The 25047-nt window shown below is 54.5% G+C and overlaps 1 protein-coding gene across 1 annotated transcript in view; it reads right to left on the reverse strand.

The window, feature by feature from the left end:
* SCRIB (scribble planar cell polarity protein) overlaps positions 1 to 25047 on the reverse strand; it is an 80900-nt gene that overhangs the window by 54807 nt on the left and 1046 nt on the right. The window contains exons 2-16 of the mRNA XM_032442604.1: positions 23685 to 23855; positions 23408 to 23486; positions 22158 to 22247; positions 20177 to 20233; positions 17114 to 17177; positions 15949 to 16023; positions 15723 to 15867; positions 14764 to 14882; positions 13921 to 14120; positions 12901 to 13067; positions 11029 to 11153; positions 10364 to 10489; positions 9356 to 9571; positions 8614 to 8931; positions 6678 to 6740 (exon numbers count right to left, since the gene is read on the reverse strand). Of these exons, the coding sequence (XP_032298495.1) occupies positions 6678 to 6740; positions 8614 to 8931; positions 9356 to 9571; positions 10364 to 10489; positions 11029 to 11153; positions 12901 to 13067; positions 13921 to 14120; positions 14764 to 14882; positions 15723 to 15867; positions 15949 to 16023; positions 17114 to 17177; positions 20177 to 20233; positions 22158 to 22247; positions 23408 to 23486; positions 23685 to 23855 (2015 nt within the window). The remainder of the gene's footprint in view (positions 1 to 6677; positions 6741 to 8613; positions 8932 to 9355; positions 9572 to 10363; positions 10490 to 11028; positions 11154 to 12900; positions 13068 to 13920; positions 14121 to 14763; positions 14883 to 15722; positions 15868 to 15948; positions 16024 to 17113; positions 17178 to 20176; positions 20234 to 22157; positions 22248 to 23407; positions 23487 to 23684; positions 23856 to 25047) is intronic.

Here is a 25047-nt window from a genome sequence, read left to right on the forward strand (position 1 = left end):
TGCAGCTCTTCATGGTGGCCTGCAGCTCCTCGTGGTGACCTGCAGCTCCTCATGGTGACCTGCAGCTCCTCATGGTGACCTGCAGCTCTTCATGGCGGCCTGCAGCTCTGCATGGTGACCTGCAGCTCCTCATGGCGGCCTGCAGCTCCTCGTGTTGGCCTGCAGCTCCTCATTGTGACCTGCAGCTCTTCACGTTGCGCTACACCTTCCCCATATCAGCCTACAGCCACAGGGCTGCTTCAGAGCTGCTCTGACATTCATGGGCTGGAAACACAGCCAGCAGCTGCCCAGGCTGCAGGGGGTGGCACAGTTACCACCCCTGCATTGCACTGTCAGTGGCTTCTCCCTGTATTTTTCCTCTCCTTCCATTTTGCCCTTACCACCCGGATCCATCACCAGCCATCCAGCAGCAGTTCACTACAGGTCTGCGATATTCCCCATGCAGAATCATGCTGCTCATTTGATCCCAATTCCTCACAGCAGCAGAAAGGGCAAACTCCGTCACCAAATGACAACAAACCCAGGGTTTCATCCTAGTTATGCACGGACATTCACTACTGGGACAGGGGGAAAGGCAGCACGGCAATAGCTGCCACTTCAGCCTGAAGTTGATATTGATATTTCCCTGATCTGCCACCAGCGACCAGGCAAAGTGTGAAGGGTTGGGAGCACAGAGCTTTAGGGAGCAGACCAGGAGTGGGATGGTTCAGCCAAGGAAGCCAAGGAAGCAGCGACACTTCCCAACTTTCTCCTCTGCTTCCCTTGGTCCCATCTGTGTTTCTACCTATATGTCTCTAATAAACACAATCAAATAAGGACTGGCTCCATTCCCACCTGTTTTCCATGGACCCTATACAGCTATCTTCCAACATACAGCTATCTTCTAACATACAGCTATCTTCTAACACACATACAGCTATCGTATATCATACATACAGCTACCTTATAACAGAGCCTTCTGATCCTGCTGGCTTTTCCTAGTCGCAGTGAATAAACATGAACTATTACAAAGAACCAAATGCTGCACTCACGGGCAGGCTTGCTCTTCCAGGAGCTGCCAGGGAGATCTGAACACTGCCCCATACTGGGGCAGCATCCAGCACTGTGTCCTGCAAATCAAGGGCTTTTACATCTTGCTCTGAGCAGGGTCATGGCAGGCAGAGAGGCAGCAAACCCAACTTTCACAGGTTTCTAATGGCACAGCATGGAGCTGCTGCACTTCAGAGCTGCTGGAAGACCAAGCTGTTTCTCCAGGCTCACCCAAAGGAGCTGGGTTTAAGGATGTCCTCTTCAGAAGGTGGCAGTTTTCCTCATGCAGAATATTTTCTGCATCCAGACATATCTTTATATGTTCATTTGGAGGCAGGTACGTGCCCTATCCCTGCAGCTTGAAGCTTTACTGGGACTGGATTGACCACAGTGACACAGAAAAGGCCAGTGTTCAGTGAATACCTCCCAATTGTATATGGATAGAAACATGGTGATGTGTACATTCCACAAAGAATCACATCCTCACAGGTGCTAAAGAACACATTAAACAGACCCAATATGGGAAATACACTTAAAAAGCCATAAGAACTAAATAACGTGTACCTGCGAGTCCAAACAACCCGCCAAGATCTCCAATGTGCTCACAGAGTCGTTAGAGAATTCAACCTTTTGGAACACCTCACTGTCACAAACTAACAGGCAAAAAAACCCATCACCGCCGTTATTCCACTCGTTGACCAGACACCAAACTTGGCTGGTAACGTAACACAGCAAAACTCATAAGCAGGCTTTGGTAAGCCCTGGTGCTCCCTATCTCCAGGCGTTCCTCCTGATGCCGTGGGATGTTGGTGTTGTGTGAACATCACACGAGCTGACGACCAAGTGCTGGTCACCAGCAAAGAACCACGAGGTGGGTGGGCTTCTAAAGAGATGTTATCAGGCCTGATCTCATTCCAAATCACAGAACCACAGAATGGCTGGGCTGGAAGGGACCACAAGGATCACAAAGCTCCAACCCCCCAACAGGCAGGGCCACCAACCTCCACACCTGCCCAGGGCCCCATCCAACCTGGCCTTGAACAGCTCCAGGGATGGACGGGGCATCCACAGCCTCTCTGGGCAGCTGTGCCAGCACCTCACCACTCTCAGAGTAAAGAACTTCCCCCTGACATCCAACCTCCATCTGCCCTCCTGCAGCTTAATGGAATCACAGGAAAAAAAATATCCAAATTTTCAAAAAAAATCCAAATAATCCAAATCCCCAACAGAAAATGATGTTAACTGTTGTGTTTGAGGGGAGGCCAGGATGCTTCAGATACAGGAGGGGATGGGACAGGACAGAATGTTTCGGTTTTTTTATGTCATTAAAGACTTCCTTGGAAATGATAATTCAAGGGATGAATGGGATTAACAGCCCAGAAATCCTACATCCCAGATCACAAGGATCAGGGGAAATACCAGTAAGGGATCATCACGCATTGCCAAGGATTGCAATCCATCGTCCCCAAAGGAAGTCCTGCATGCTCACCATCACATCCATCGCTACGCAGACACCACCCAGCTCTGTGCCTTTCTCCAGGAGCAGCCCTGCAAAACAGAGCTCCTCACAAAGTGACACTGGGAGCCAAAGGCTCTGACTCACCGGGGAAGATTAGAGGAGCTAAATGTGTCCTTGTAAGCAGTGACTGGTGAGGACACGTGGACAGGCTGAAAATACCGATGAGCAAATGGAAGGTGAGGGACGGCTGCACGAGCTGGTGAGAACCCAGCTAAAAATGAACAGTGGAAAAAGGAACGTGGAGGAAAGGTCCTGCCTGGGCACACAGCCCGAGCTGAGGGCTTCCTGGCAGCAATGGTGCTCATTGGGCCTTTAAGATGATTTATCAGTTGCAGACAGCAGAGGTGCCCTGCAGTGCTACCTGCCCAGCTGCGCTCCTGACAAGACAGCGGTGCAAATCTCAGTAAGTGAAGATGACAGAAAGGATGGCATTTATTAAACACTCACATCGATGGTGGATTTGGAGCCATGAATGGAATTCCCTGGGCACTGGAATACGCTGCCCAGGGAGGTGGTGGAATCGCCGACCACGGGGATGTTCAAGAAACGTTTGGGTGTTGTGTTGAGGGATATGATTTAGCTGGGAAGTCTTAGTGATGGTTGGACTGGATGATCTTCTAGGTCTTTTCCAACCTTGATAATTCTGTGATTCTGTGAATAAAAAGCCCTCCATGCACACACAGCTACGATCAGTTCTTTCATTAACGAATTCCAGAAATAAGGATTTAAGGAGCTCGTCCCAACAGGCACCGGGGTTTGCCATTGCTACATGGGAACGTCAGCAGTAAAATACAGATCCCAAAAGGAACCGGGCTGGCTGCATTGCAGTACAGAACAAGGCAGAGTCCTTCTGGAAATGACAACGTCCCACATCACAATCCACACTGGACAAACACATGGAGCTCTGAAGCATTTCTAGTAGAACAAAAGCCCAACACGTGCATGTGCTGGGCATGCAGACAGAACAAGTGATGTGGAAATGCATGATCTCTCTTCCTCTCTTTAGCAGTAAGGCCTCTTTACTCCTACACCTTTTGTGGTACAGTCATTCCTTTGGTCTCACTGTCAACAGAATCCCACCTTGAGATTCCTTTCAGTCCAACAGCTTCTCATCGCTTTAAGCATCCGCAGTGAGGAGGCTGCAGGGAGCTTTGGTTCACGGATGGGAAATGGAAGAAAAACCGATGGAATACGGCGTAGCGCAGTCTGATCGTACTGTGCCATATCATACACAGCCAACAGGGTTAGAGTAGAGCAGTGTGGGTTCCCAGGTGTCATAAAGACCTGGAGACTCGTGGTAGAGCAAAGATCAGGTCTGTGAACACCCGAGGGACCTGAGCATCCCTAAGTCTATGGGTGTGGATGAGGTGCATCCCAGAGCCCCAAGGGAACTGGCTGATGTGGTTGCCGAGCCACTATGATATTTGAAAAGTCAGGGCAATGGGTGATCCCTGGAGAGGGGATAAAAGAAAACTGGTTCTTTCAGGGCTCAGAACCTGCAGATCACACTGTGGGGGACCTGAATTCTCTATGTGAGAACTTAAAGCACAACAGCGTCCTGACAGGCACAGCGGGCCCACCCAGCAAACAAGAGGCTCCCACAGAGAGGTCCAGGTAGAAAGGCAGCACAGCAGCAGCATCAGGAGAGGAGGGCTGTGCTGAGCAGCTCCTGTAGGTTAAGGCTGCTCTAAAACAACCTGACTTGCTCCTGGCTCCAGACTGATGTAAGAGCAGAGGAAACTGACGGGATCTTTTCCTCCTTCCACCAAAGGCCTCTAAACCTCCACCATCAGCCCAGCTCCCTCCTAGGGCCCTTCCAACACCAGAAGGAAATGGAGATGTTGGAGGGGGTCCAGAGCAGGGCCACAGAGATGAGCAGAGGGCTGGAGCATCTCCCAGTGAGGACAGGCTGAGGGAGACAGGGCTCTTCAGCCTGGAGAAGAGAAGGCTCTGGAGGGACTTCATAGCGGCCTTCCAGTGCTTGAAGGGGCAAAGAGAAAAGCTGGGGAGGGACTTTTTATAAGGGCACGCAGCAACAGGATGAGGGGAAATGGCTTTAAGTTGGAAGAGAGATGGCTGAGACAAGATATCAGGGAGAAAATGCTTTCCAGTGTCTCACCTCCCTCGTAGTAAACACAGCACAGGCTGTGGATGCCCCCTCCTCCCTGCAGGCACTCAAGGCCAGGCTGGATGGGGCTGTGAGCAGCCTGCTCTAGCAGGAGGTGTCCCTGCCTATAGCAGGGGCTTGGAACTACATGGTCTGAAAGGTTCCTTCCAGCCCAACCCTCCTTATGATTCCATGGAGGGCAATTGCCTCCGTACCCTCCCCAACCGGCCTCGTACAGCTGGGAGGACACATCACAGGAGAAGCAAAAACAGACAAAGCTCCTCAGCCAACACAAACTGCCTCTGCAAAGCAGCTCCTGGCTCCTATTTTCAGGTGCTCTGTTGAAGATGCATTAAGAGCAGGCAAACACAAGGGAGGATGCTGCTATTACTGCAGACAGTGCAGCACCCAGCAGGACTCGGGGCTCCCTTTGCACTGCCAACCTCCACCTTCACAGCGGCTCTTCTTAGAAAATCCTCTGAAAACAAACACAATTCAGCTGCAACCTCATGCCTTCCACCAGCAGTGTGATGCTGCTCCACACCTCCAGCAGCCTCTCCACCATTCAGAAAAGGCCATTTCCATCCGTGCTGTAGAGACTAAACCAAAAAGCACTGGGAATTGAGGCAGCAGCGCAACCCAAGCATCAGCCACTCCCGTGCTTCCATCCAATTCTGTTTTCCCCTGTAGCAGAGCCCCATTGGCCCTAACAGTCAAAGGAGCTCCGAGGTGCATGCACAGCACAGGGCTCCCTACCCCTGATGCTGGTTGGAGTTGGGTAGATGCCTCCAGCTCTGCTCTGATGAGGCCTGACTCAGTATGAAGCCATAATCAAAACTCCACATTTTCTTTCAAGAGCTGCATAAAAACAGACAAGGATTGAGATCACAGCGCTGTGAGTTTACAACCCCCCAGCCCCCAAAGCTGAACTGCTGCGGGGCACCTTCAGCCTCCCCCAGACCTGGAGGATCTCCAGCATTTTGTCCCTGGGAGCTGCAGCAGCACCTCACCCCCTACACGGCACCGCACAGTGGGGCCATGGGTCTGTACAAAGAAGGAATGGCACGATATGGACAGCAGAACAACGTGGGACCTTCTGAAGCTGAGAAGAAACTAAACACAAACCTAAGCAGAGCCCCCACCCCACACCTGAGGGAGGAGCAGGAGGAGTTTCACGGTCAGACAGACCAGCAGCTCGAGCACTGAAGACACGGATCTGGTGCTGCTGACCCCAAGGGAAGCATCCCCTGTGTGAGCAGCTCCTGCTGACACAGCGGGGCCAGCAGCGCTCTGCCTCCAGCAGCTCGCTGTGATGTCTGCCTGCAAATGGAGGGGATTGAACACGCCTGCTGAAAACTTGTGGTTTAAAACATAAACATCAGGAAAATAATATTGATCTGAGGATGAGCCAAGACAGCGAAACAGCATCCAAACCAGGGCGCAGAACGACACGTGGCAGAGGCTTTACAGCTCTTCCAGTGCCACCTACACCCTTCTGACGGCCCAAAGGCAGCAGCACGGCATCCATAGGGGCTGTGTAGGATGCCAGCATCATTAACGACCTCCAGTGCACCTCCTTCATGCAACAGCACGATGCCTTGAGATCCACCCGAAGGGCCACCATCCCACTGCACCCAGCCCATCGCGGAGCCCTCTGCTCCTCCTGGGCTACCAACAACTCCTCAATGTACGTGCACAATTTCTTCCTGCCCCTTCCTCAGCACGCAGCAAACAGGAACCGAGCCTTCCACCCGCGAGCCCTCTGCTCCTTCACATTCCTCCCATCTCAGTCTGGGTCTGCAGCAGCCATTCTCACCTCGGGGATGGAGAGGGAGGGAAAGGAGCAGGGAGAGGAGGAAAGCAGAGGAAGGAACAATCATGGTGTTGGTGATCGGTCAGGTCCAGAAGCCACTTGACCCCAATAGATCAGAGTCCCCCTGTGACGAGGGGGGGAGCCTGGGAAGCAAATCAAGCAGACGGAATGATTTTCGGCAGAGAGAGAACAGTGGGAGTGGTACAGACCTCTTCCTCCTCAATGCGAGCAGGTTCAATCAGCAGATTATTGGCTTGATCAAACGACACCCCCTGTTAGGACAGGAACCAGCAAAGAGGCATGCGGATTAGTGGAGCATCAACCAAACCCACCACCACAACCACCACCACCCAACACAACACACAGACGCACAGCGCTCTGACAGGGCCGCCCATAACACCGAGCAGACCCCGCTCCTCACAGCCACCTCCCAGCAGGGATGGGGATGGGGATGGGCTGCTCCCACCCCGACAGCGTGCAGCACGTCAGCACATGTTGGCCGGCTGCAAACTGCCTCCAAAAGGCCCCACTTTGTCTGTGCCGACGCACCGAGGCTGTGGCTTCCCAGTTGAAAGCTGAGCACCCTTAGCTGCCTTCACCCCCGTACGGAGCTGCTGGTGGAGGAGGAAGGAAGGGACAGCCCAGGAGAAGCAGCTCACGGTGCCACCAGGTGGCCCGTGGAGTCAGGCTGTCCCAAACCCATCTATGAAGGGAAACGCTGCTGGTGGGACAGCGCGTCCAGGGATCCCACTCACAAACAGAGGAAACATGCTCCCAAATGCAGGAATGTCCCCTGAAAGCTGCTGTCCTGGGTTGGGACCTGGCACCCTGCATGTCCCGCCTGCCTCCTTCCTCACTGCATGAACCTCTGCTGGGTCGATGCCCCACGCTCCCACTCCTCCATCAGCTCAGATCTGGAGTGAACATTCATTCCAGCCCAAGAAAACGAGAACTGTGGTTCCCCAGCAGAAGGCTGAGCTGGTAACAGACGACTTTTCCTAACAGACACCAAACGAGCTTTGAGGACCAGCTTGGAAGAAGCCTTTGGGTCAGAGCATTTCGCCACCACGGCAGGTGTGTGTGCAGGGCACGCAGGGCAGCTTCACACACCCTGAACAGCAGCAGCCACAACGCGTTCTCACTCTGAACAACTTCAGAGGCACTGAATGGAACTGCTCCTCATCCCTAAGGAGCAAACGTCAGCTCGGACCGAGGGAAAGGTCCCTAAGGAAACAGAGCACGGGAACCTTCCCTGTGCAGTCTGAACTCCACAACGGGCTTGAAATGATCCCCACAGTCTGGAGCGTGTGCAGCAACAGCAAAACCAGGTTTTACTCCAGCACATTCCAACCATTCAGAGCTGCACCTCACCCACACGACCCGCTGGTGCCACGCAATATGATGGAGACCCGCCTGCATCCCGACCTCTGCCTCCCAAGGAACCTCATAATCCATCGCTGGCTTCAGCACGAACTGCTCTGACCTCACAGTGTCCCCTATAGACACAGCCCTCTGTACTGCGAGCACCTCCCCCAGCACCAAACTGTGTCCCTGACCAAGCAAACACGGTGTGGGCTCATCCGAGCAGAGACAAGGAGCTCTGGACCCATCAGCCCCCAGCAGGAGCAGCAGGGCCCGCTGCTGCCCCATATCAGTGGGGAGCCCCACAGCAGAAGCTGCCCAGGTACCGCACAGCCCTCATCAGACCTGCACTGGGGCAGCACTGAGAAGGTGCTGCAGCCGGATTCCACAGCACAGCAAGAACCGCGGCCCAAAGGCAACGGGAAGCGGCCTGAAGCCAAAAACTGGCGGTTTGGTCCTTCCAGACACACAGCGCATCCTGCGGCAAACAAGGTGCAACAGGAGCAGGTGAGGACACGGAGAGGAGCTGTCAGCAATACGGGAACTGCTCCTGCAGCACAGAGCACAGCACTGCACGCAGCGTGTGCTCACAGCACCAGCAGCCAGACACAGCCAGCGTGGCTCAGCTCAGACAGCTCCAGCATCAGCTCCATCTCTCCCACCCTCAGCACAGCTCGATGCAAACTCTGGAGCCTGCCGTGTTTCCTCTGGTGCAGCCTGTGGTGGCTCGGAGCAGAAGGGAGCTGCGGCCCCCCCTGGTGCTCCCCTCCCTCAAGGCCTCACCTTCACGGAGGGCTGAGCAGACAACGACCCGTTCTTTCTGTCGTCTTCATCCCACGCTTCCTCCTCATCCTCAGGCTCCGCGTTGTTGTTGCAGCCTCCCAACTCCTCCTCCTCCTTGGGGACTCCGTCGCTGTTCAGCCCCTGCAGCAGCGCCACCACGGCCTCTGGTTTGGGCAGCTTCGTTATCTTGAAGTGTTTCTTATAGTGGGGAGTGTCCTTGCGGATCAGCCTCTGTTTCTCCACCGGGAACGGCCGCTCCTCATCTTCATCTTCATCCTCACTCCTTATCAGCGTGTCCTCAGCAAAGTGTACAGTGGGCTGCAAAACAAAGGCCCAGAAAGGCTGTGAGCCTGGGATTACAGCCAGACACCCGCCCTCCAACTCCAACACAGGCAAAGCCAGCAGCTCCACTTTGTACTACAGAAGATGCAGAATACACCTTCACTTCCCTCCTACCGTTGTTTCCCCATATCAGCACCTTCACTCAGACACACCATCAGCTCCACAGGCTGAGGGTACCAAAACCGCAGCCCTGCTACCCGCACAGTCCCTGTCTGGCTCCCATCCATCCTTCCCAGCCTTCAGGATGGACTACACCAGGACCCCCAGATCTCGCCCTGCAGCCATAGGCCATGCCCTTCCCTTGCCTGCAGCGATGCCCCAATCACACTCTGTTTGCCCATTCGCCATTCCAACCCTTCCAGCTCTTAGCAGGATCCCACTGCGCTCGCCATATCCCCACCTCATTGTATTCCACCTCCGCATCTTCATCCTCCTGCACAGCAGCTTCCTTTGGCTCCTCTGCAGCTCCCTGCTTGGCCTCCTTCTCCAGCTCCTGCCCCTCCAGCACCTGCCCGTTGGGCCGGCCCCGCTGCCTCTCGTCCCCCTGCTCCTCCGCGGTGCTGTTGGAGAGGTGGGAGTCCTCGCTGCGGTTGGACGTGGCGCTCAGCCTCTTCTCCTGAGAAGACGACAGGTTTCAAAGTGAAGATGGAAGGCTGGGCAGGAGGTGGTGCCCTGCAGTGACATTGCTGCAGGGTGGAGCACGTTCTGCTGCCAACAGAACCGGCCTTTTCTTCAGGCTGCTGTTTCACCCAGCTCCACCTGCATCATCACTGCTGCAGGCTTTTATAGTCAGCACCACCCAGCAGCAGCAACGCACCACCCCCAGTTCTCTGCTCCCATCTTCAGTCAGAGAGGGGGTTGGCCTCTTCTCTCGTGTAATCGATGATAGAACTAGAGGGAATGGTTTTAAGGTGCTCCAGGGGAGATTCAGGCTGAACATTAGGAAATATTACTTCTCAGAAAGGGTAGTTTAGCATTGGAATGCACTGCCCAGGGAGGTGGTGGAGTCACCGACCATGGGAGTGTTCAAGAAACGTCTGGATGTGGTGTTGATGAATATGATTTAGCCGGGAAGGATTGGTAATGGTTGGACTAGATGATCTTCTAGGTCTTTTCCAACCTTGATAATTCTGTGATTCTGTGAAAATTGGAGTTCCTCTCCCTGCACTACGATACAAGTTACACCCAATCCCCCTTATGCCCTTCTCTTCATCCTGGCTCCGTCTCCTGCCCCATCTGCTGACCCACGGAGGGTTCTAACCCACGGGACGCAGGCAGTCCATGCTCAGTCTGCTCCCACATTTCCCAAAGGTGTTTTTCCTGCCCAGCTCACAAACACGGCCGCCCCATTCCTCGGGTTTCCTGCACGTTCTCTGCAGCTCTCCCTATTGTAGCAAACTGCACTCACTTCTGAGTTGGATGAATTCGGGTCTGCACCAGGCTTTGCAGCAGAGACCTCGCTGCGCCGAACTTCAATCACCTTCTTCATAACTTTCAGTTCACTGGGATGAGGGGTTGCTCTGCGCTGTAAGCCCTGCCAAAGGAGAACACAGAGCAGGGGGTTCACAGTGAGAGCAGCCCTAACACCCTGGAGGGGTGGGGATGAAGATGAAGGGAAGAGATGGAGGATGGGGGGGATGAAGGCTGTGTTGGAGGGGGTGAGGAGGGAGGGATTAATTGGGGTTAATTTGGATGTGACCCGAATGTCACAGAGCAGAACCTGATCTGGGCTTATCTGCCAGCACTGAACAGCTGGCAAAGGGAAAGAGATGGGAGATGACACCCCAAGCAGCAGCAGAAAAATCATCTCGGTGCTGGAAGGACAGATGCAATTTGCTTTACTTGAAGGATTCAGACTAAGATAACCTCTCTTCACAAGATTAAAAAAGAAAGAGAAAATACCCTGCAAGAGATTTAAGCCAATAAATACTTGCTGTAAACTGAAACTTCTATCCCTCCCTTTGCATCTGTAGCTAAATGAAAATGACCAGCCATCCCTTCTGGGTCAGTCTGCACTTACAGTGTTGTGCCCCTGTGTCCATAGGATGGTAATAGCCCCCAGGAACTCCTTACCCGCCTCTCAGCCCCAGCCTCCTCCTCGTCGTCTCCTTTGGGGTCATCCAGGAACTGAATCACGCTGACTCTGTTTAGGTTGGTGTCGGTCCAGCTCTCATCCACGCTGTTCTGCAGAAGGTTCTCTGGGGAGGAAGACAACAGAGCGGGTGCTGCTCTGAACACACAGGGCCGTGTGCCTGGATGAACGACAGCTCTCAGCCTATAGGGACACCTCGACCTGCCCTCAGCACAGGGCTCTGAGGGCATCGGATGCACCTCAGGACCTTCTCACCAGCCTCTACAGCCTCTAAAGAACCTACCAAAGGGGTCAGGCTCACATTCTAAGGACCAGAGGAAAAGGCTGGATGAAGAAATAGATGAGAAGCACCAACACGGTGACACTGTCACAGCAGGAAGCAAGGCTCACATACAGCTCTATGCAGCAGATACAGCTCTATGCAGCAGATACAGCTCTATGCAGCAGATACAGCTCTATCCAGCAGATACAGCTCTATGCAGCAGATACAGCTGCTAACCAGCAGATCCAACTGCCAGACCAGCAGATCCAGATGCTATCCAGCAGATCCAACTACTGTCCAGCAGATCCAGATGCTAACCTGCAGATACAAGCAGAAGATCTGCAGCATTCTCCTGCTTTTAGCAGTCTCTGCCTTGGAAAGTTGGCATCAGCCCACTGGGAGTGAAAGCTCAGTGGTCTTTCCAACCTTAATGATTCTGTGTGCAAAGAGCCATATGTTGGGATCGAGCATGAGATGAAGAATAGGGCTGAAATAATGAGCAATGAGGGCTATGGGGTGTTTCTTGATGTGTTGCAATGCGTTCATTCCTGGGGGCTAGATGTGGGATTTAATGACCCTATGTTGTTTATGGGAGGGCTGTAATGTGGTGGTGAGATGGAGGTGGTGGACATGTAGGGTAAGGAGCTTTGCATTGACTCAGCCTGTCACAGCCCTCTGAAGGCAGATGGCTTTAATGCTTGGGGACGTGGTTTAGTGGGCATGGTGATGGGTGGTCAGTTGGACTTGATGATCTTAGAGGTCTTTTCCAAGTGTCGTGATTCTGTGATTCTATGAACGTGTGCTGCAGCCACCGCAGTAACCAAGGAAGGCAAAACCAGGCACAGAGAGGCTCGTGGTCTCTCCTCTGCGTCCCTCTCTGGACTGATGTACACAGCGCTGCTGCAAGCATCCATAGCTCAGAGCCATAGAGTCACTCAGATGGAAAAGAACTCAAAGACCATCGAGTGCAACCACAACCCAACCATCCTCCAACTAACAGCCCTCTGCTCAATCCCAGCCCTGAGCACCACATCCAGGCAGTTATTAAACACATCAGCCCATCAGCACCAAGGTCCCTTTCCATCACGCAGCTTTCAGCCTCTCCTCCCCAATCCTGTTGTGCTGCCCGGGGTTGTTGTGACCAAAATGAAGCCCCCCACCCTTGGCCCTATTGGAACTCGCTCCGTTTGCCCCATGGATCCCGTCTATCCAGGTCTCCCTGCAGTGCCCGTCTCCCCTCTGGCAGCTCCTCACTCCCTCCCATGTTGGTGCTGCCTGCAGACTCACTGAGTGCGCTCAATCCCCTCATCAGATCGTTAATAAAGATGTAAAATAGCAGCAGCCCCAGCGCTGAGCCCTGGGGGCACCGCTCATGGCCGGGTTTAACTCCATTTTCCAGCTCTTTGTGCCCGGCCATCCAGCCAGTGCTTCACCCAGTGCAGCGTGAGCCCATCCAAACCATGGGCAGCCAGCACCTCCATGAGGATGCTGTGTGGGGCAGTGCCAAAGGCCTTTCTGAAGTCCAGGCAGACCACACTGCCATCCTTACCCTCATCCCCTCATCCACCTCAGCCCCAGCCCAAACTCTTACCCAGACTAGGGGAGGGCTGCTGGGGGAGCAGGTAGCACGTCAGGACTTTTTCTCCCGTCTTTTCGTCATCCTCCGTCTGGAATTTCAGCATGGGCTGGGACTGGTTCTCCGCCAGCCACAAGGCTTTCAGGTTAAGGTTTGTCAGAGCAAAGGGCAAATTCTGCAGCCTGCAAGAGAAAGGAAGAAGGACGATTAAACTTCCCAGTAACGATGAAACCTACTCAGCTCTGGACTGTATCAGACAGGGGCTGAGGGGGTCACTGCATCAGACAGGGGCTGAGTAGAGCCCCAAACCCATTGCAGTGCTGCACGGGATGTTGGCAGGAATTCCTTCCTCCCCAGCTTTGAGTATAGAAACATGCAAGGGATCAGATGCAAACTGGGAAGAAAACAGCCTCCATTCCTGCACCAGCTGCAGACCTGCTGTACAAACACTGTTTGTCCCGGCTGTGTGTTGTACATGGCCGAGGCTTGGGCTGAGTTTTACTCTGTCAATACTGATGGTCCCAATGAGGCAGCACAGAGGGCAGTGGTAAAAGCCCGGCCACATCGCCAGAACAGCGGAGGAACCGATCCGGCACTGAGAAATGTGAACCAGGCACGAGCACCGCAGCTCTCTGCCCATCCCCAAACCAGCTCTACTTTGAGTAACACAAAAGGCCGAAAGTCAGGCAGAAAGTTGGAGGGACACGGACTCTCCCAGAGCCCTTCACATCCCCCCTGAACCGCTGTGGGATCAGCACAGACGCAGCACCTCCCCAAACAAACCAGGACCCAGATCGTGGCACCTATTGGCAGCAGCCTCTTTAGAATCATAAGGGCTGGAAAAGACCTCCAGCATCAAATCCAAGCACAGCCCACCCCCACCAGCTCAAGTTCCACACCTCCACTGTCCCCTTACACCTCCAAGGACGGTGATTCCATCACCCCGCTGTGCCAGAGCCTGACCTGGCCATTAACAACAGCCCGGAGGTGCCCGCGGACGCTGGGACACCCGCAGCCATTCACCCTCCTGCCGACCTGTTTCCTGCCACGTCCAGCACGTGCAGCTCGGTGGTGTTGGCCAGCTCTGCTGGCAGCAGGGCCAGACGGTTGTCGCGCAGGGACAGGACGTTCAGGTTGGAGCAGCCCCCGATCTCAGCTGGAAGGGACGTCAAACGGTTCCGATCCACGTTCAGGTTTGTCAGCTTGGTCAGCTTCCCCAGGGACTTGGGTAAGGCCTAGGAAGGACACGATTCAATGGTTAATAAAGGGCAGCAGAATGGGAATAAAGCCCTCGGTACAAAGGGGCCATTCTGTGATTCTATGGGGGCTGTGGGGTTTATGGAGTCTCTATGGGTCTCTATGGGGTCTATGGGGTCTCTATGGGGTTATGGGGGGGATATGGGGTTATATGGGGTTATGGGGTCTCTATGGAGTCTCCATGGGGTTATGAGGTCGATATGGGATCTCTATGGGGTTAATGGGGTCTATGGGGGGTTGGAACTACATGATCCTTGAGGTCCCTTCCAACCTGGGTCATTCTGTGATTCTATGGGGGCTGTGGGGTTTATGGAGTCTCTATGGGTCTCTATGGAGTCTCTATGGGGTTATGGGGGGATATGAGGTTATGGGGGGGATATGGGTCTCTATGGGGTCTCTATGGGGCTATAAGGTGGATATGGGGTCTCTATGGGGTTAATGGGGTCTATGGGGGGTTGGAACTACATGATCCTTGAAGTACCCGGGTCATTCTGTATATATTATACTTCTGAAAGGAGACTCCAGCAGTTCTCACTGCAGCCTCAGGCCATGTTCTCCCCCAGGTTTGCAGCCCGTTCCATGCCAAGTCTTTATGTCAGGACGGTCGCTGCTGATACTCACTGTCAGCATGTTCTCTGTCAGGATGAGCTCTGACAGATTCTCACAGTCCCCGATGGACTCCGTCACCTCCGTCAGCCGATTCTGGTCCACCTTGAGGATGGAGAGCTGCTTCAGCTGACCTGCCCGGAGCAACAAGCAAGAGTGAACGAAGCCACACAGAGCTACGCTGTCCTACGGTCATCTGCCCTAAGAACCTCCCGAGAGGGATTTCCTAACCCAAGAACAGAGAACTCCCCAACCAGACTTCACCCATGTATCCTTCCAGAACCTGAAGGGACCTGATAAGCAGGAGGGAAACTGACTTTTTAACACTTGCAAAGTGTGATAGAAACTGCTTTAAACTAGAAGAAGGGAAATTTAGGTTGGATGTCGGAAGAAATGCTTTACCCAGCAGCAGAGAGGCCCTGGCACTGCTGCCCAGAGGGGTGTGGGTGCCCCATTTACACTTGGATGTGGTGTTGAGGAATATGATTTAGCCGGGAAGTATTGGTAATGGTTGGACTAGATGATCTTCTAGGTCTTTTCCAACCTGATTCTGTGATCCCTGGAGGTTCTCAAAGCCACAGATGGGACCCTGGGCAGCCTGAGCTGGTGGGGGACGAGCAGCCCACAGCACAGGGTTGGAACTGATCATTTCTGAGGTTACTTCCAACCTAAACCATTCTAGGATGTGAATCTACAACTCAGAGCAGGAACCTGAACACACCCTGCATGGTTCTGCTCAACAGCACCATCTACTGCTCCTGCACTCTATTGCTGACCACACCACCTACTGCTCCTGCACTCTATTGCTGACCACACCATCTACTGCTCCTGCACTCTATTGCTGACCACACCATCTACAGCTCCTGCACTCTGCTGCTGACCGTGTCCATCAGGTCCAAATGGGTTCTGAGGCACAGCAGCACCTGAAGCCTCCCCAGAGGAGCCGTCCTGCCCCATTGGCACCCCATACTCACCGATGCCATCGGGAATGCCCTCCAGCAGGTTCTGTGACAGCAGCAGGTCCGTCAGTGCTACCAGCCCGCTGACCTCGTTGGGCAGCTGCTCCAGCTTGTTCTCCGACACATCCAGGCAGACCAGGCGGCGCAGGTTGCCCAGCTCCTAGGATCAGAATGGAGACCCTGTGGCTGGGGGTGGCAGCACATGAAGGGAGCAGCGCGGTGCTGTGGGGCAGGCACTCACCGGCGGCAGAGCCGACAGCTGGTTGCGGTCCAACCACAGCTCCCGCAGGTTCGGCAGCGCTCCCAGGGTATCCGGCTGTAACACAACATGACAGCACGGGGTCAGCCCTCCCTGCTTTACGGCCCTACAAAGCCCAGCAAACCCCGCAGCACCTGGTGCTCATTCTGCTGTCACATCTCCTGAACCACTTACACAGAGGGTTGATACATGTGCTCTTTGTGTCAGCGTGCAGCGACCTGGCTGGGGATGTTTGGGCTGCCATACGGGCTGCAAAGCTCCAGCAAGGAGCACGGGAGTCGTTATGGGGAGATATGGGGGGTTATATGGGGTGATACGGGGCAGCAAAGACCTACCAGCAGCGGGCAAGACAGGAGGCTGACAATAGCAGGACACGGGGAAATGGTTTTAAGTTAAAAGAGGGAAGATTTAGGTTGGATGTCAGGGGGAAGTTCTTCACTAGGAGCGTGGTGAGGCCCTGGAACAGGCTGCACAGGGAAGTTGTGGATGCCCCGTCCTTGGAGGTGTTCAAGGCCAGGTTGGACGGGGCCCTGGGCAACCTGATCTATGGGGTCTCTATGGGGTCTATGGGGTCTCTATGGGGATCTATAGGGTCTATGGGGATCTATGGGGTCTCCTGGGCAACCTGATGTAGTAAATGTGTATGTTTGGTGGCCCTGCCAGGCAGGGGGGTTGGAACTACATGACCCTTGAGGTCCCTTCCAACCCGGGTCATTCTGTGATTCTATGGGGGCTGTGGGGTTTATGGAGTCTCTGTGGGTCTCTATGGGGTCTCTATGGGGTTATGGGGGGACATGGGGTTATATGGGGTTATGGGGTCTCTATGGGTTTCTATGGGGTCTCTATGGGGTTATGGGGTGGATATGGGGTCTCTATGGGGTTAATGGGGTCTATGGGGGGTTGGAACTACATGATCCTTGAGGTCCCTTCCAATCCAGGTCATTCTGTGATTCTATGGGGGCTGTGGGGTTTATGGAGTCTCTATGGGTCTCTATGGGGATCTATGGTGTCTATGGGGTCTCTATGTGGTTATGGGGGGGATATGGGGTTATATGGGGTTATATGGGGTTATGGGGTCTCTATGGGTCTCTATGGGGTGGATATGGGGTCTCTGTGGGGTGCTGCCTCCCCCCCCCCCCCCACCTACCAGCACTTCCAGGTCATTGCCACCGAGATCCAACTGCTCCAACTTGACAAGGAATGAGAGCGAGCTGCAAGATACGGGGAGGAAAAGGAGAGGAAGGAAGAAAGGCCGGAAGGTCAGCATCATCTCAAAGCAATCACACAGTTCTGACCAATTCCTAAAGCTGAGGAGCATCCCACCCCTCCCAGGGGCACCCATTGCTTCCCAACATCAGGCTGGCTGCACAGGGAACATCAGCAGCATCAGCAGCTCCACCGCAGGCAGTTCTGCTGCCACCCATCTCCCCTCCCACCTTAAAGCATCACTTGAGCAAAAACACGACAGTCAACGAGCAGACCTCAATGACCTCAACGCTGCTGCCCGGTCTGTGCCAGGGATGGGGAGCACAGAGCAGCAGGGAAACAGCAGAGGACCTCGTGCATCCAGAGATAGAAGGGAGCAGAGCTGCAGGGAGGGGGGAGAAACTGCACAGCCCTGAGCTCAGCCCTGAGCATCCCCAGCCGTGATGCTGCAAGGAAAGGGGTGATGCTGCAAGGAAAGGGGTGATGCTGCAAGGAAAGGGGTGATGCTGCAGCCATGATGCTGCAAGGAAAGGGGTGAAGCTGCTGCACCTCAGCAGCACACAGTTACGACACACAGACAGGGAGATCACTGGGAAGGTGCTGCAGGAAGCCTGCAAGGAACCACAATCATCACACAGCGGCACAAAGAGGTGCCCTGTGCACTCAGAACACACTGAACCCAATGGTAACCCCACGGCAGCAGGGCTCGGTTCTTCCAACAGAGTCCAGCTGCTCCCAGTTCAGCCCCACCCGTCAGCTCCAGCAGCTGCTCCATTACACAGGGTCTGATGGCTGTAGCACCACAGCGAGGCACAAATCCCATTTAAACCCTGCCTACGCCCCGCAGAGAGACTTCAGGCCTCCATAAGGGATTGTCCTCGTAAAGACACGGCTGGATTTGTCTGTCAGGGCAGCTCTGAGTCTCAGCAGCACCCAAATGAAGGTACCGCAGGCTGAAAATGTGTGAGAAGGCAACGAGAATCCGGCCTGCTGGACACGGGCAGTAAAATAAGGGCACTGCACGGGAACAGAAAGCTCCTGTCTTTTGCAGCAGTGGGTTTGGAGACACTGACTCAAGCAAAGTCAGAAGGATCCTGTTGGGCAGCAGCATCTCATAGAGAATCACAGAGCAACACAAGCTGAAAGGGACCCCGAGGATCAACACCTGCAGCTCCTGGACTCCTGTTACAGCTGCACATTTGCTCTTTGTATGAAGCAGCCCCAGCTCCACCTCAGCACCTGCACGGTTTGGCTGCCAAAACGGGGCCAAGGGAGCTGATGTGAGGCCCCACAAGATGCATCAGGAAAGAAAGGAACCTCTGAGCGCTCCATGAGAGCTCATCAGCAATGAACATGCTGCCAAATGACTGGCAAGACGTGTCCCAGCACACGTGTCCCTTTACACATGTCCCAGCACACGTGTCCCTTTACACGTGTTCCTTCAGACCTGTCCCAGCACATGGGAGAGATGAGGAGCAGCAGCAGCTGCACAGGACGAACTGAAGCCACCCAATGAAGTCATGTTTTAANCTGCACGGTTTGGCTGCCAAAACGGGGCCAAGGGAGCTGATGTGAGGCCCCACAAGATGCATCAGGAAAGAAAGGAACCTCTGAGCGCTCCATGAAAGAAAGGAACCTCTGAGCGCTCCATGAGAGCTCATCAGCAATGAACATGCTGCCAAATGACCCTTTAGACGTGTCCCAGCACACGTGTCCCTTTACACATGTTCCTTCAGACCTGTCCCAGCACATGGGAGAGATGAGGAGCAGCAGCAGCTGCACAGGACGAACTGAAGCCACCCAATGAAGTCATGTTTTAATTGAAGGTCATTGCAAGCAGAAGGATAAATCTTGCAGTCCTGGATTGGCAGCACTGCAGCCTCCCGTCCTTATGAGACATCCAGCTCTCTGGCCCCATCAGCTGTGCTCGTTTAAAGCCATTCCTGGGCACAGTCTGCAGGCAGACGAAGCGCAGATCTCAGATGTGATGAACAGACCTGACACAAATTGCCGCGGCCTTTAAGACTCTGAGTTTATCACAGTGGTGGGAACACTGAGCTCATCCAAAGCCAGCAGCATCACCGCCCCATCCCAACTCATCCAGCTTCAGCCCCTGCCTTCGCTGTCGTGTCTCTATTCCAGGTGGGCTCAGATCAGTAGGGGATATTACGAGGACGTGACCTTCCTGCAGCAGGGCTTCAGCGTCAGCTCCTGTGCACAAACGATCCCTGGGACTTTGGGATCAGGGTGAGGTGACAGAGTTAATTCGAACTAAGCTCCCATCAGCTCTGATGGCTGGGAGCTGCTCGGTGCCAGCTCTGCTTTGGAAAGGAAGCTGGACAGACTCAGTACAGGCACAGAACTGATGCCGTACAAACCCTGCACCTGCAGATCCCAGACGGAAACAGCTCCCAGTAAGAGCAGCGATGCACAGCAGCGTCCTGCACAGCAACACAAGCAACAGACTAAAACCCCAAACACTTACAGCCCTTCTCTCATTCGATGCCTCTTTTGCTGTCTTTAAAACAAAACAGGAGTGTAGAGGAAAACAGGCAGCCAGACTGAATCCTTGCCACGAACAGAAAAGGACGCTAAGGAGGGATGACAGAAGGACGCTAAGGAGGGATGACAGAAGGACGCTAAGGAGGGATGACAGAACAGCACCGTACAGGAGGGATGCACAGCACAGCACTGAGGACCAAAGCACAGGCCCAACAAAAACAATAAAGTGATATTCAAAGGAAATCAGGTGGAATCCATTCCGACCTACAGGAGTGAGGGTTGGCTGCAGTGTTGGCTGCATGGACAGGCGGGATCCAAGCTGACAGAGCTGCTGGAGGCGCAGCAGACACTTCTCAAGGGCTTCAAACCAAAGCTCTTCCAGCACCCACACCAGCACGCCCTTTATCCCCCCTGTCCAAAGCAAATTCTCCTTCCTTCTGCCTTTGGAGGAATAAGGATTCCATGGAACCCTGTCTACGTTGGTACTACGTTGTCTACTCACGTTGCAGAGTCTTCAGCAGGTTTCTCCCGTAGCTCCAGGGTCACCAGGTTTGCCAGACTGCAAGAGAAAAGGGAATGAGGAGTACTATAACCAATTAGACTTCACCCTATAGCCATAGTACCCTATAACCAGAAACCCGTAAACGTCTAACAACCCTCACACTAAATCCATTATCCCTGAGCACAAGCATTGCCAAAAGCTCCTTAACACACCCAGGGATTGGCGATTCAACCACCTCCTCTTTTTACCCTTTCCAGTACATTATACTAGCCCCTTACTGTAAAGAAGTTCTTCCTAATATCCAACCTAAACTTGCCCTGGGCAAATGAGGCCGATTAGATGGGGATGGGAGATCGGATGGGATAGGGATATTGAGATGGGGGATGGATGGGGATGAGATGGGGATGAGAGGGGGGGATTGAGATGCGGGGACATGGTTGTTATAGGCGCCGAGTGCCTGCAGGCGCCATGCAGGTGGATGGTGGGTATTTGAGATGGCGGGGACGAGATGGGGGGGAACGGATGCGGAGGGGGACGAAAGGATGCGGGGCGAAGATGGAGGGGACGAGAATCGGTCCCGGGGACGAGCATGGGGGGGATGAAGATGATTGGGGGGGAATGAGATTGATGGGGGGGCGTGTAGATTGGGGGGATGAGTGATGGGGGATGCAGCATGATGGGGGGTATGAGATGGGGGGGATGGAGTGAGATGGGACAGGGGGACGAGATAGGAGGGGGACGGAGGATGGCGGGGAGTGAGATGATGGGGGATGAGATGATGGGGGATGAGAATGCATTGGGGGGACAGATGGGCGGGGACGATGGATGGGGGACAGAGATGGTGACGGATGGGGGGACGAGATGGTCGGGGACGAGATGGGGGGACGAGTATGTGGGGTGACGACGATGGCGCGGGACGAGATGGCGGGACGAGATGGGCGGGGACGAGACTGTGATGGGGACGAGATGGGGGGGACGCAGAATGGGCGGCGCGCACGCCCCTCGGCGGGGGACCGAGATGGCGGGGCAGTTTCGGGTGGTTGGGACTCGAGCACTCGGGGGACGAGATGAGGGCGACCGATGATGGGGGGACGAGATGGGGGGGACGAGATGGGGGCTTTGGGACGAGATTGGGGGGACAGATGGGTGGGACGAGTGGAAGGATTGGAGATGGGGGGACGCGAGTATGGGGGGGAGGAGAGGTGGGGAGGAGATGGATGGGGAGGAGGATGGGGGGATGAGCATGCATGGGGCTGAGGTTGGCAATGGGGAGATGAGAGATGGGGGGGGGGATGAGATTGATGGGGATGAGTGGATGGGGGGGGATGAGATGGCGGGCGGATGAGGATGGGGGGGTAGTGAGGCGATGGGGGGATGAGATGGGAGGGGATGACGATGAATAGCGGGGTGAGATGATGGGGGATGAGAGGGGGGGATCGAGGATGGCCTGGTGGGAGATGACATGGGGGGCGGATGAGATGGGGGGGATGAGGATGGGGGGGGATGGATGGGGAGGAGCATGATGGGGGGAGAGATGATGGGGGGAGGAGATGATGGGGGGGAGGAGATGAATGGGGGGAGGGACGATGATGGGGGGGTGGAGATTGATGGGGGGGATGTAGAATGATGAGGAGGGGATGAGATGATGGGGGGGGATGAGATGATCGGGCGGGGATTGAAGCAATGATGGGGGGATAGAGCACTGATGGGGGGGGATGACGATGGTGGGCCGGGGATGAGATGGAATCGGGCAGGCGGCATGACTGATGACATGTGGCGGGGATGAGATGCAATGGGGGCATTGAGATGCAATGCGGGGGCGATGAGATGATTCGGGGGGCATGAGATGACATGGCGGGGCGATGAGATGATGGGGGGGATGAGATGATGGGGGGGATGAGGTGGGGGGGATGAGGTGGGGGCTCCGTGCTCACAGAGCCCCCCTCCCCCCTTCCCCTCCTTTCTGAGCACACAGACTCACTTCCCGATGTCGCTGGGCAGACTCTGCAGGGACACGTCGTTCAGGGCCAGGTGCCCCAGGCTGCGCAGCTGCGTGAAGCCCTCGGGAAGCCTGAGAACACAAACGGGACAGACACCGTCAGGGCTGGGCACAAACCCGCGCTCAGCTCTGTGCTCACGTTCCCGGTATCCGGTCCCACACCAACAGCAGGTTGGAAGGGGAGAAGCAGGAAGCAGCAGTGAGCCAGGACTTGCTCTGCTTCCAACATGGCATCACCCCCTCGCACCAAAGTCGCTGCATGTCCAAGTGACAAACGTGGATGCAGCAATTGAGCATGAACAGCCGACTGTGCCACGTCATCATTGAGACATGAAGGGACGGAGGGTGAGCAGCTCCTCCAGACACTGCGATGGATCCTGCCCCGAATCGGGCTGTGTTACCACAACGGTTTTGAGGTATCACAGAGGAAGGGAAGGCCCTAAAGAGCAGAAATCCTTCCCTGCTCATGGGCTGGAGCAAACGATGCTCATCTTACCACTGACAGACCATGGCCGGGCTATGAGTGCCCGCAGTGCTGCACGTCGCTCCTGTGCCTGCAGAGCCCCAATGACTGAGAAGCTTCTGCTCCTCTCTCAGCGTTTGGCTCCACCAGAGGGAAGCAGAGACTTAAATCTATTTCAGCTTGACTTGGGAAGCACCTGCCCAGCAGTGTGGGGAGCAGGGGAGGCAGAGGGGGAGGCAGACAACGCAGCACAGCACGGCCTGAAAGCTGGCTTCCCTGAGGCAGAAAACCGTGCAAACCCAGAGCCATAGAGAACCAAGGAAAAGGCCAAGTGCTGCTTTGGGGTGTAGTTATGGCTGCTGCAACACCAAAACAACCCGACAGTTTCAAGGGCCGTCCATCCTTGGCCCTAAATAAAGCAATGAGGTCCAACAAAGGACAGCACGCAGCCTCCCTGCAGTCCTCTGTCTGACCGGTCCTCATCCCCCCTGCTTTGTGATGGAACGAAGAGAGGAAGCACCCTATGCTAAAGCACAGAGGTTCTTGCTGCCCACACCAGTGGCATCGACATGAACAAAGCTCCAGCAGCCACAGACCCTGCAGGAGAAGGGGCTGGGGGTGGCATCGGATCTTCCCTGTCCTGAGAGGCCCACGTGGCACAGAGCGGACAAGGAAAGGCCTTGGCACAGGGAAGAGGACTGCAAGATGAGGAGCAGAGGATGAGGAGCTCCAGCCCTCGTCCCCAATGGAGCCGCAATGCACCCCATACCTGGACAGGGGATTCCCACTGAAGTCCGCGATCTCCAAAGATTTGCAGAATTTGATGCTTTCTGGGATTTCAGGGATGTCTAAAGGGGAAAAAAGAAAATGAAAGAATCAGCGGCTTGGGAAGAACCTATTGCATGGAAATGGGACGGCCGGAACCAGCCTGAGACGCAGCACGACAAGGGGACGCTCACAGCTCCAGCCCCTGCCAAAGGGAAACGGCTGTTTGAGAGCAGGAGCACACAGACGTGGTGCTGTGGGACGCGGAGCTCTGACCTTACCATTGCGGGAGATGTCCAGCTCCACCAGCTGCATGAAGTTGGCCACCTCGGGGGGAAGCCTCTGGATCTCATTGTCACTCAGGCCCAGTTTACGGAGGTTCAGAAGCCTGAAGAAAGGCTGGGACACAAAGAGAACAGGAGGGTCAGCACAGCTCCACCAGCGCGTCTCAGCTCAGGATCCACCATAGGATTAGAGATGGGACTAATAAAGGTCTCATTGCAGCCCCTGCCCTGGTGAGGCCTCAAAGTGCACTGCTACAAAGATAGGAACCCCAGCCACATCCAACAGAGCTGAGGGTGAAAGCTGGCATGAAGTCACCCCATAACTGACAGTCACCCCATAACTGAGCTGTTTAACTGGACTGTCACCCCATAACTGACTGTCCACCCCATAAACTGAGCTGTCACCCCATAGAACTGAGCTGTTACCCCATAACTGACTGTTCACCCATAACTGAGGCTGTCACCCCATAACTGAAGCTGTTACCCCATAATGAGCTGTCAACCCCATAAGCTGAGCTCGTTCCACCCCATAACAAGGAGCTGTCACCGCCATAACTGAGCTGTCACCCATAACTGAGGCTGTTATCCCATTTAACTGGAGCTGACTGTCACCCCATAAACTGAGCTGTTCACCCATAACTGAGCTGTTACCCCATAACTGAGCTGTCACCCATAAACTGAGCTGTCACCCCATAACTGAGCTGACTGTTGTCCCACAACTGAGCTGTCACCCCATAACTGAGCTGTCACCCCATAACTGACTGTCACCCATAAAACTGACTGTTTACCCCATAACTGACTTGTCACCCATAACTGAGCTGACTGTCACCCCATAACTGAGCTGTCACCCCATAACAGAGCTGTCACCCCATAACTGAGCTGTCACCCCATAACAGAGCTGTCACCCCATAATTGAGCTGTCACCCCATAACAGAGCTGTTACCCCATAACTGAGCTGTTACCCCATAACTGAGCTGTCACCCCATAACTGAGCTGTCACCCCATAACTGAGCTGTAACCCCATAACTGACTGTCACCCCATAACTGAGCTGTTACCCCATAACTGAGCTGTCACCCCATAATTGAGCTGTCACCCCATAACAGAGCTGTTACCCCATAACTGAGCTGTTACCCATAACTGAGCTTGTTACCCCATAAAACTTGAGCTGTCACCCCATAACTGAGCTGTCACCCCATAACTGAGCTGTCATTCCATAAACTGAGCTGACTGTCACCCCATAACTGAGGCTGTTAATCCCATACTGAGCTGTTACCCCATAACTGAGGCTGACTGTCACCCCATAAACTGAGCTGTTATCCCATAAAACTGAGTGACTGTCACCCATTAACTGAGCTTTAT

Source organism: Coturnix japonica, chromosome 2, assembly GCF_001577835.2.
Source record: "Coturnix japonica isolate 7356 chromosome 2, Coturnix japonica 2.1, whole genome shotgun sequence".
Classification (NCBI taxonomy): Eukaryota; Metazoa; Chordata; class Aves; order Galliformes; family Phasianidae; genus Coturnix; species Coturnix japonica.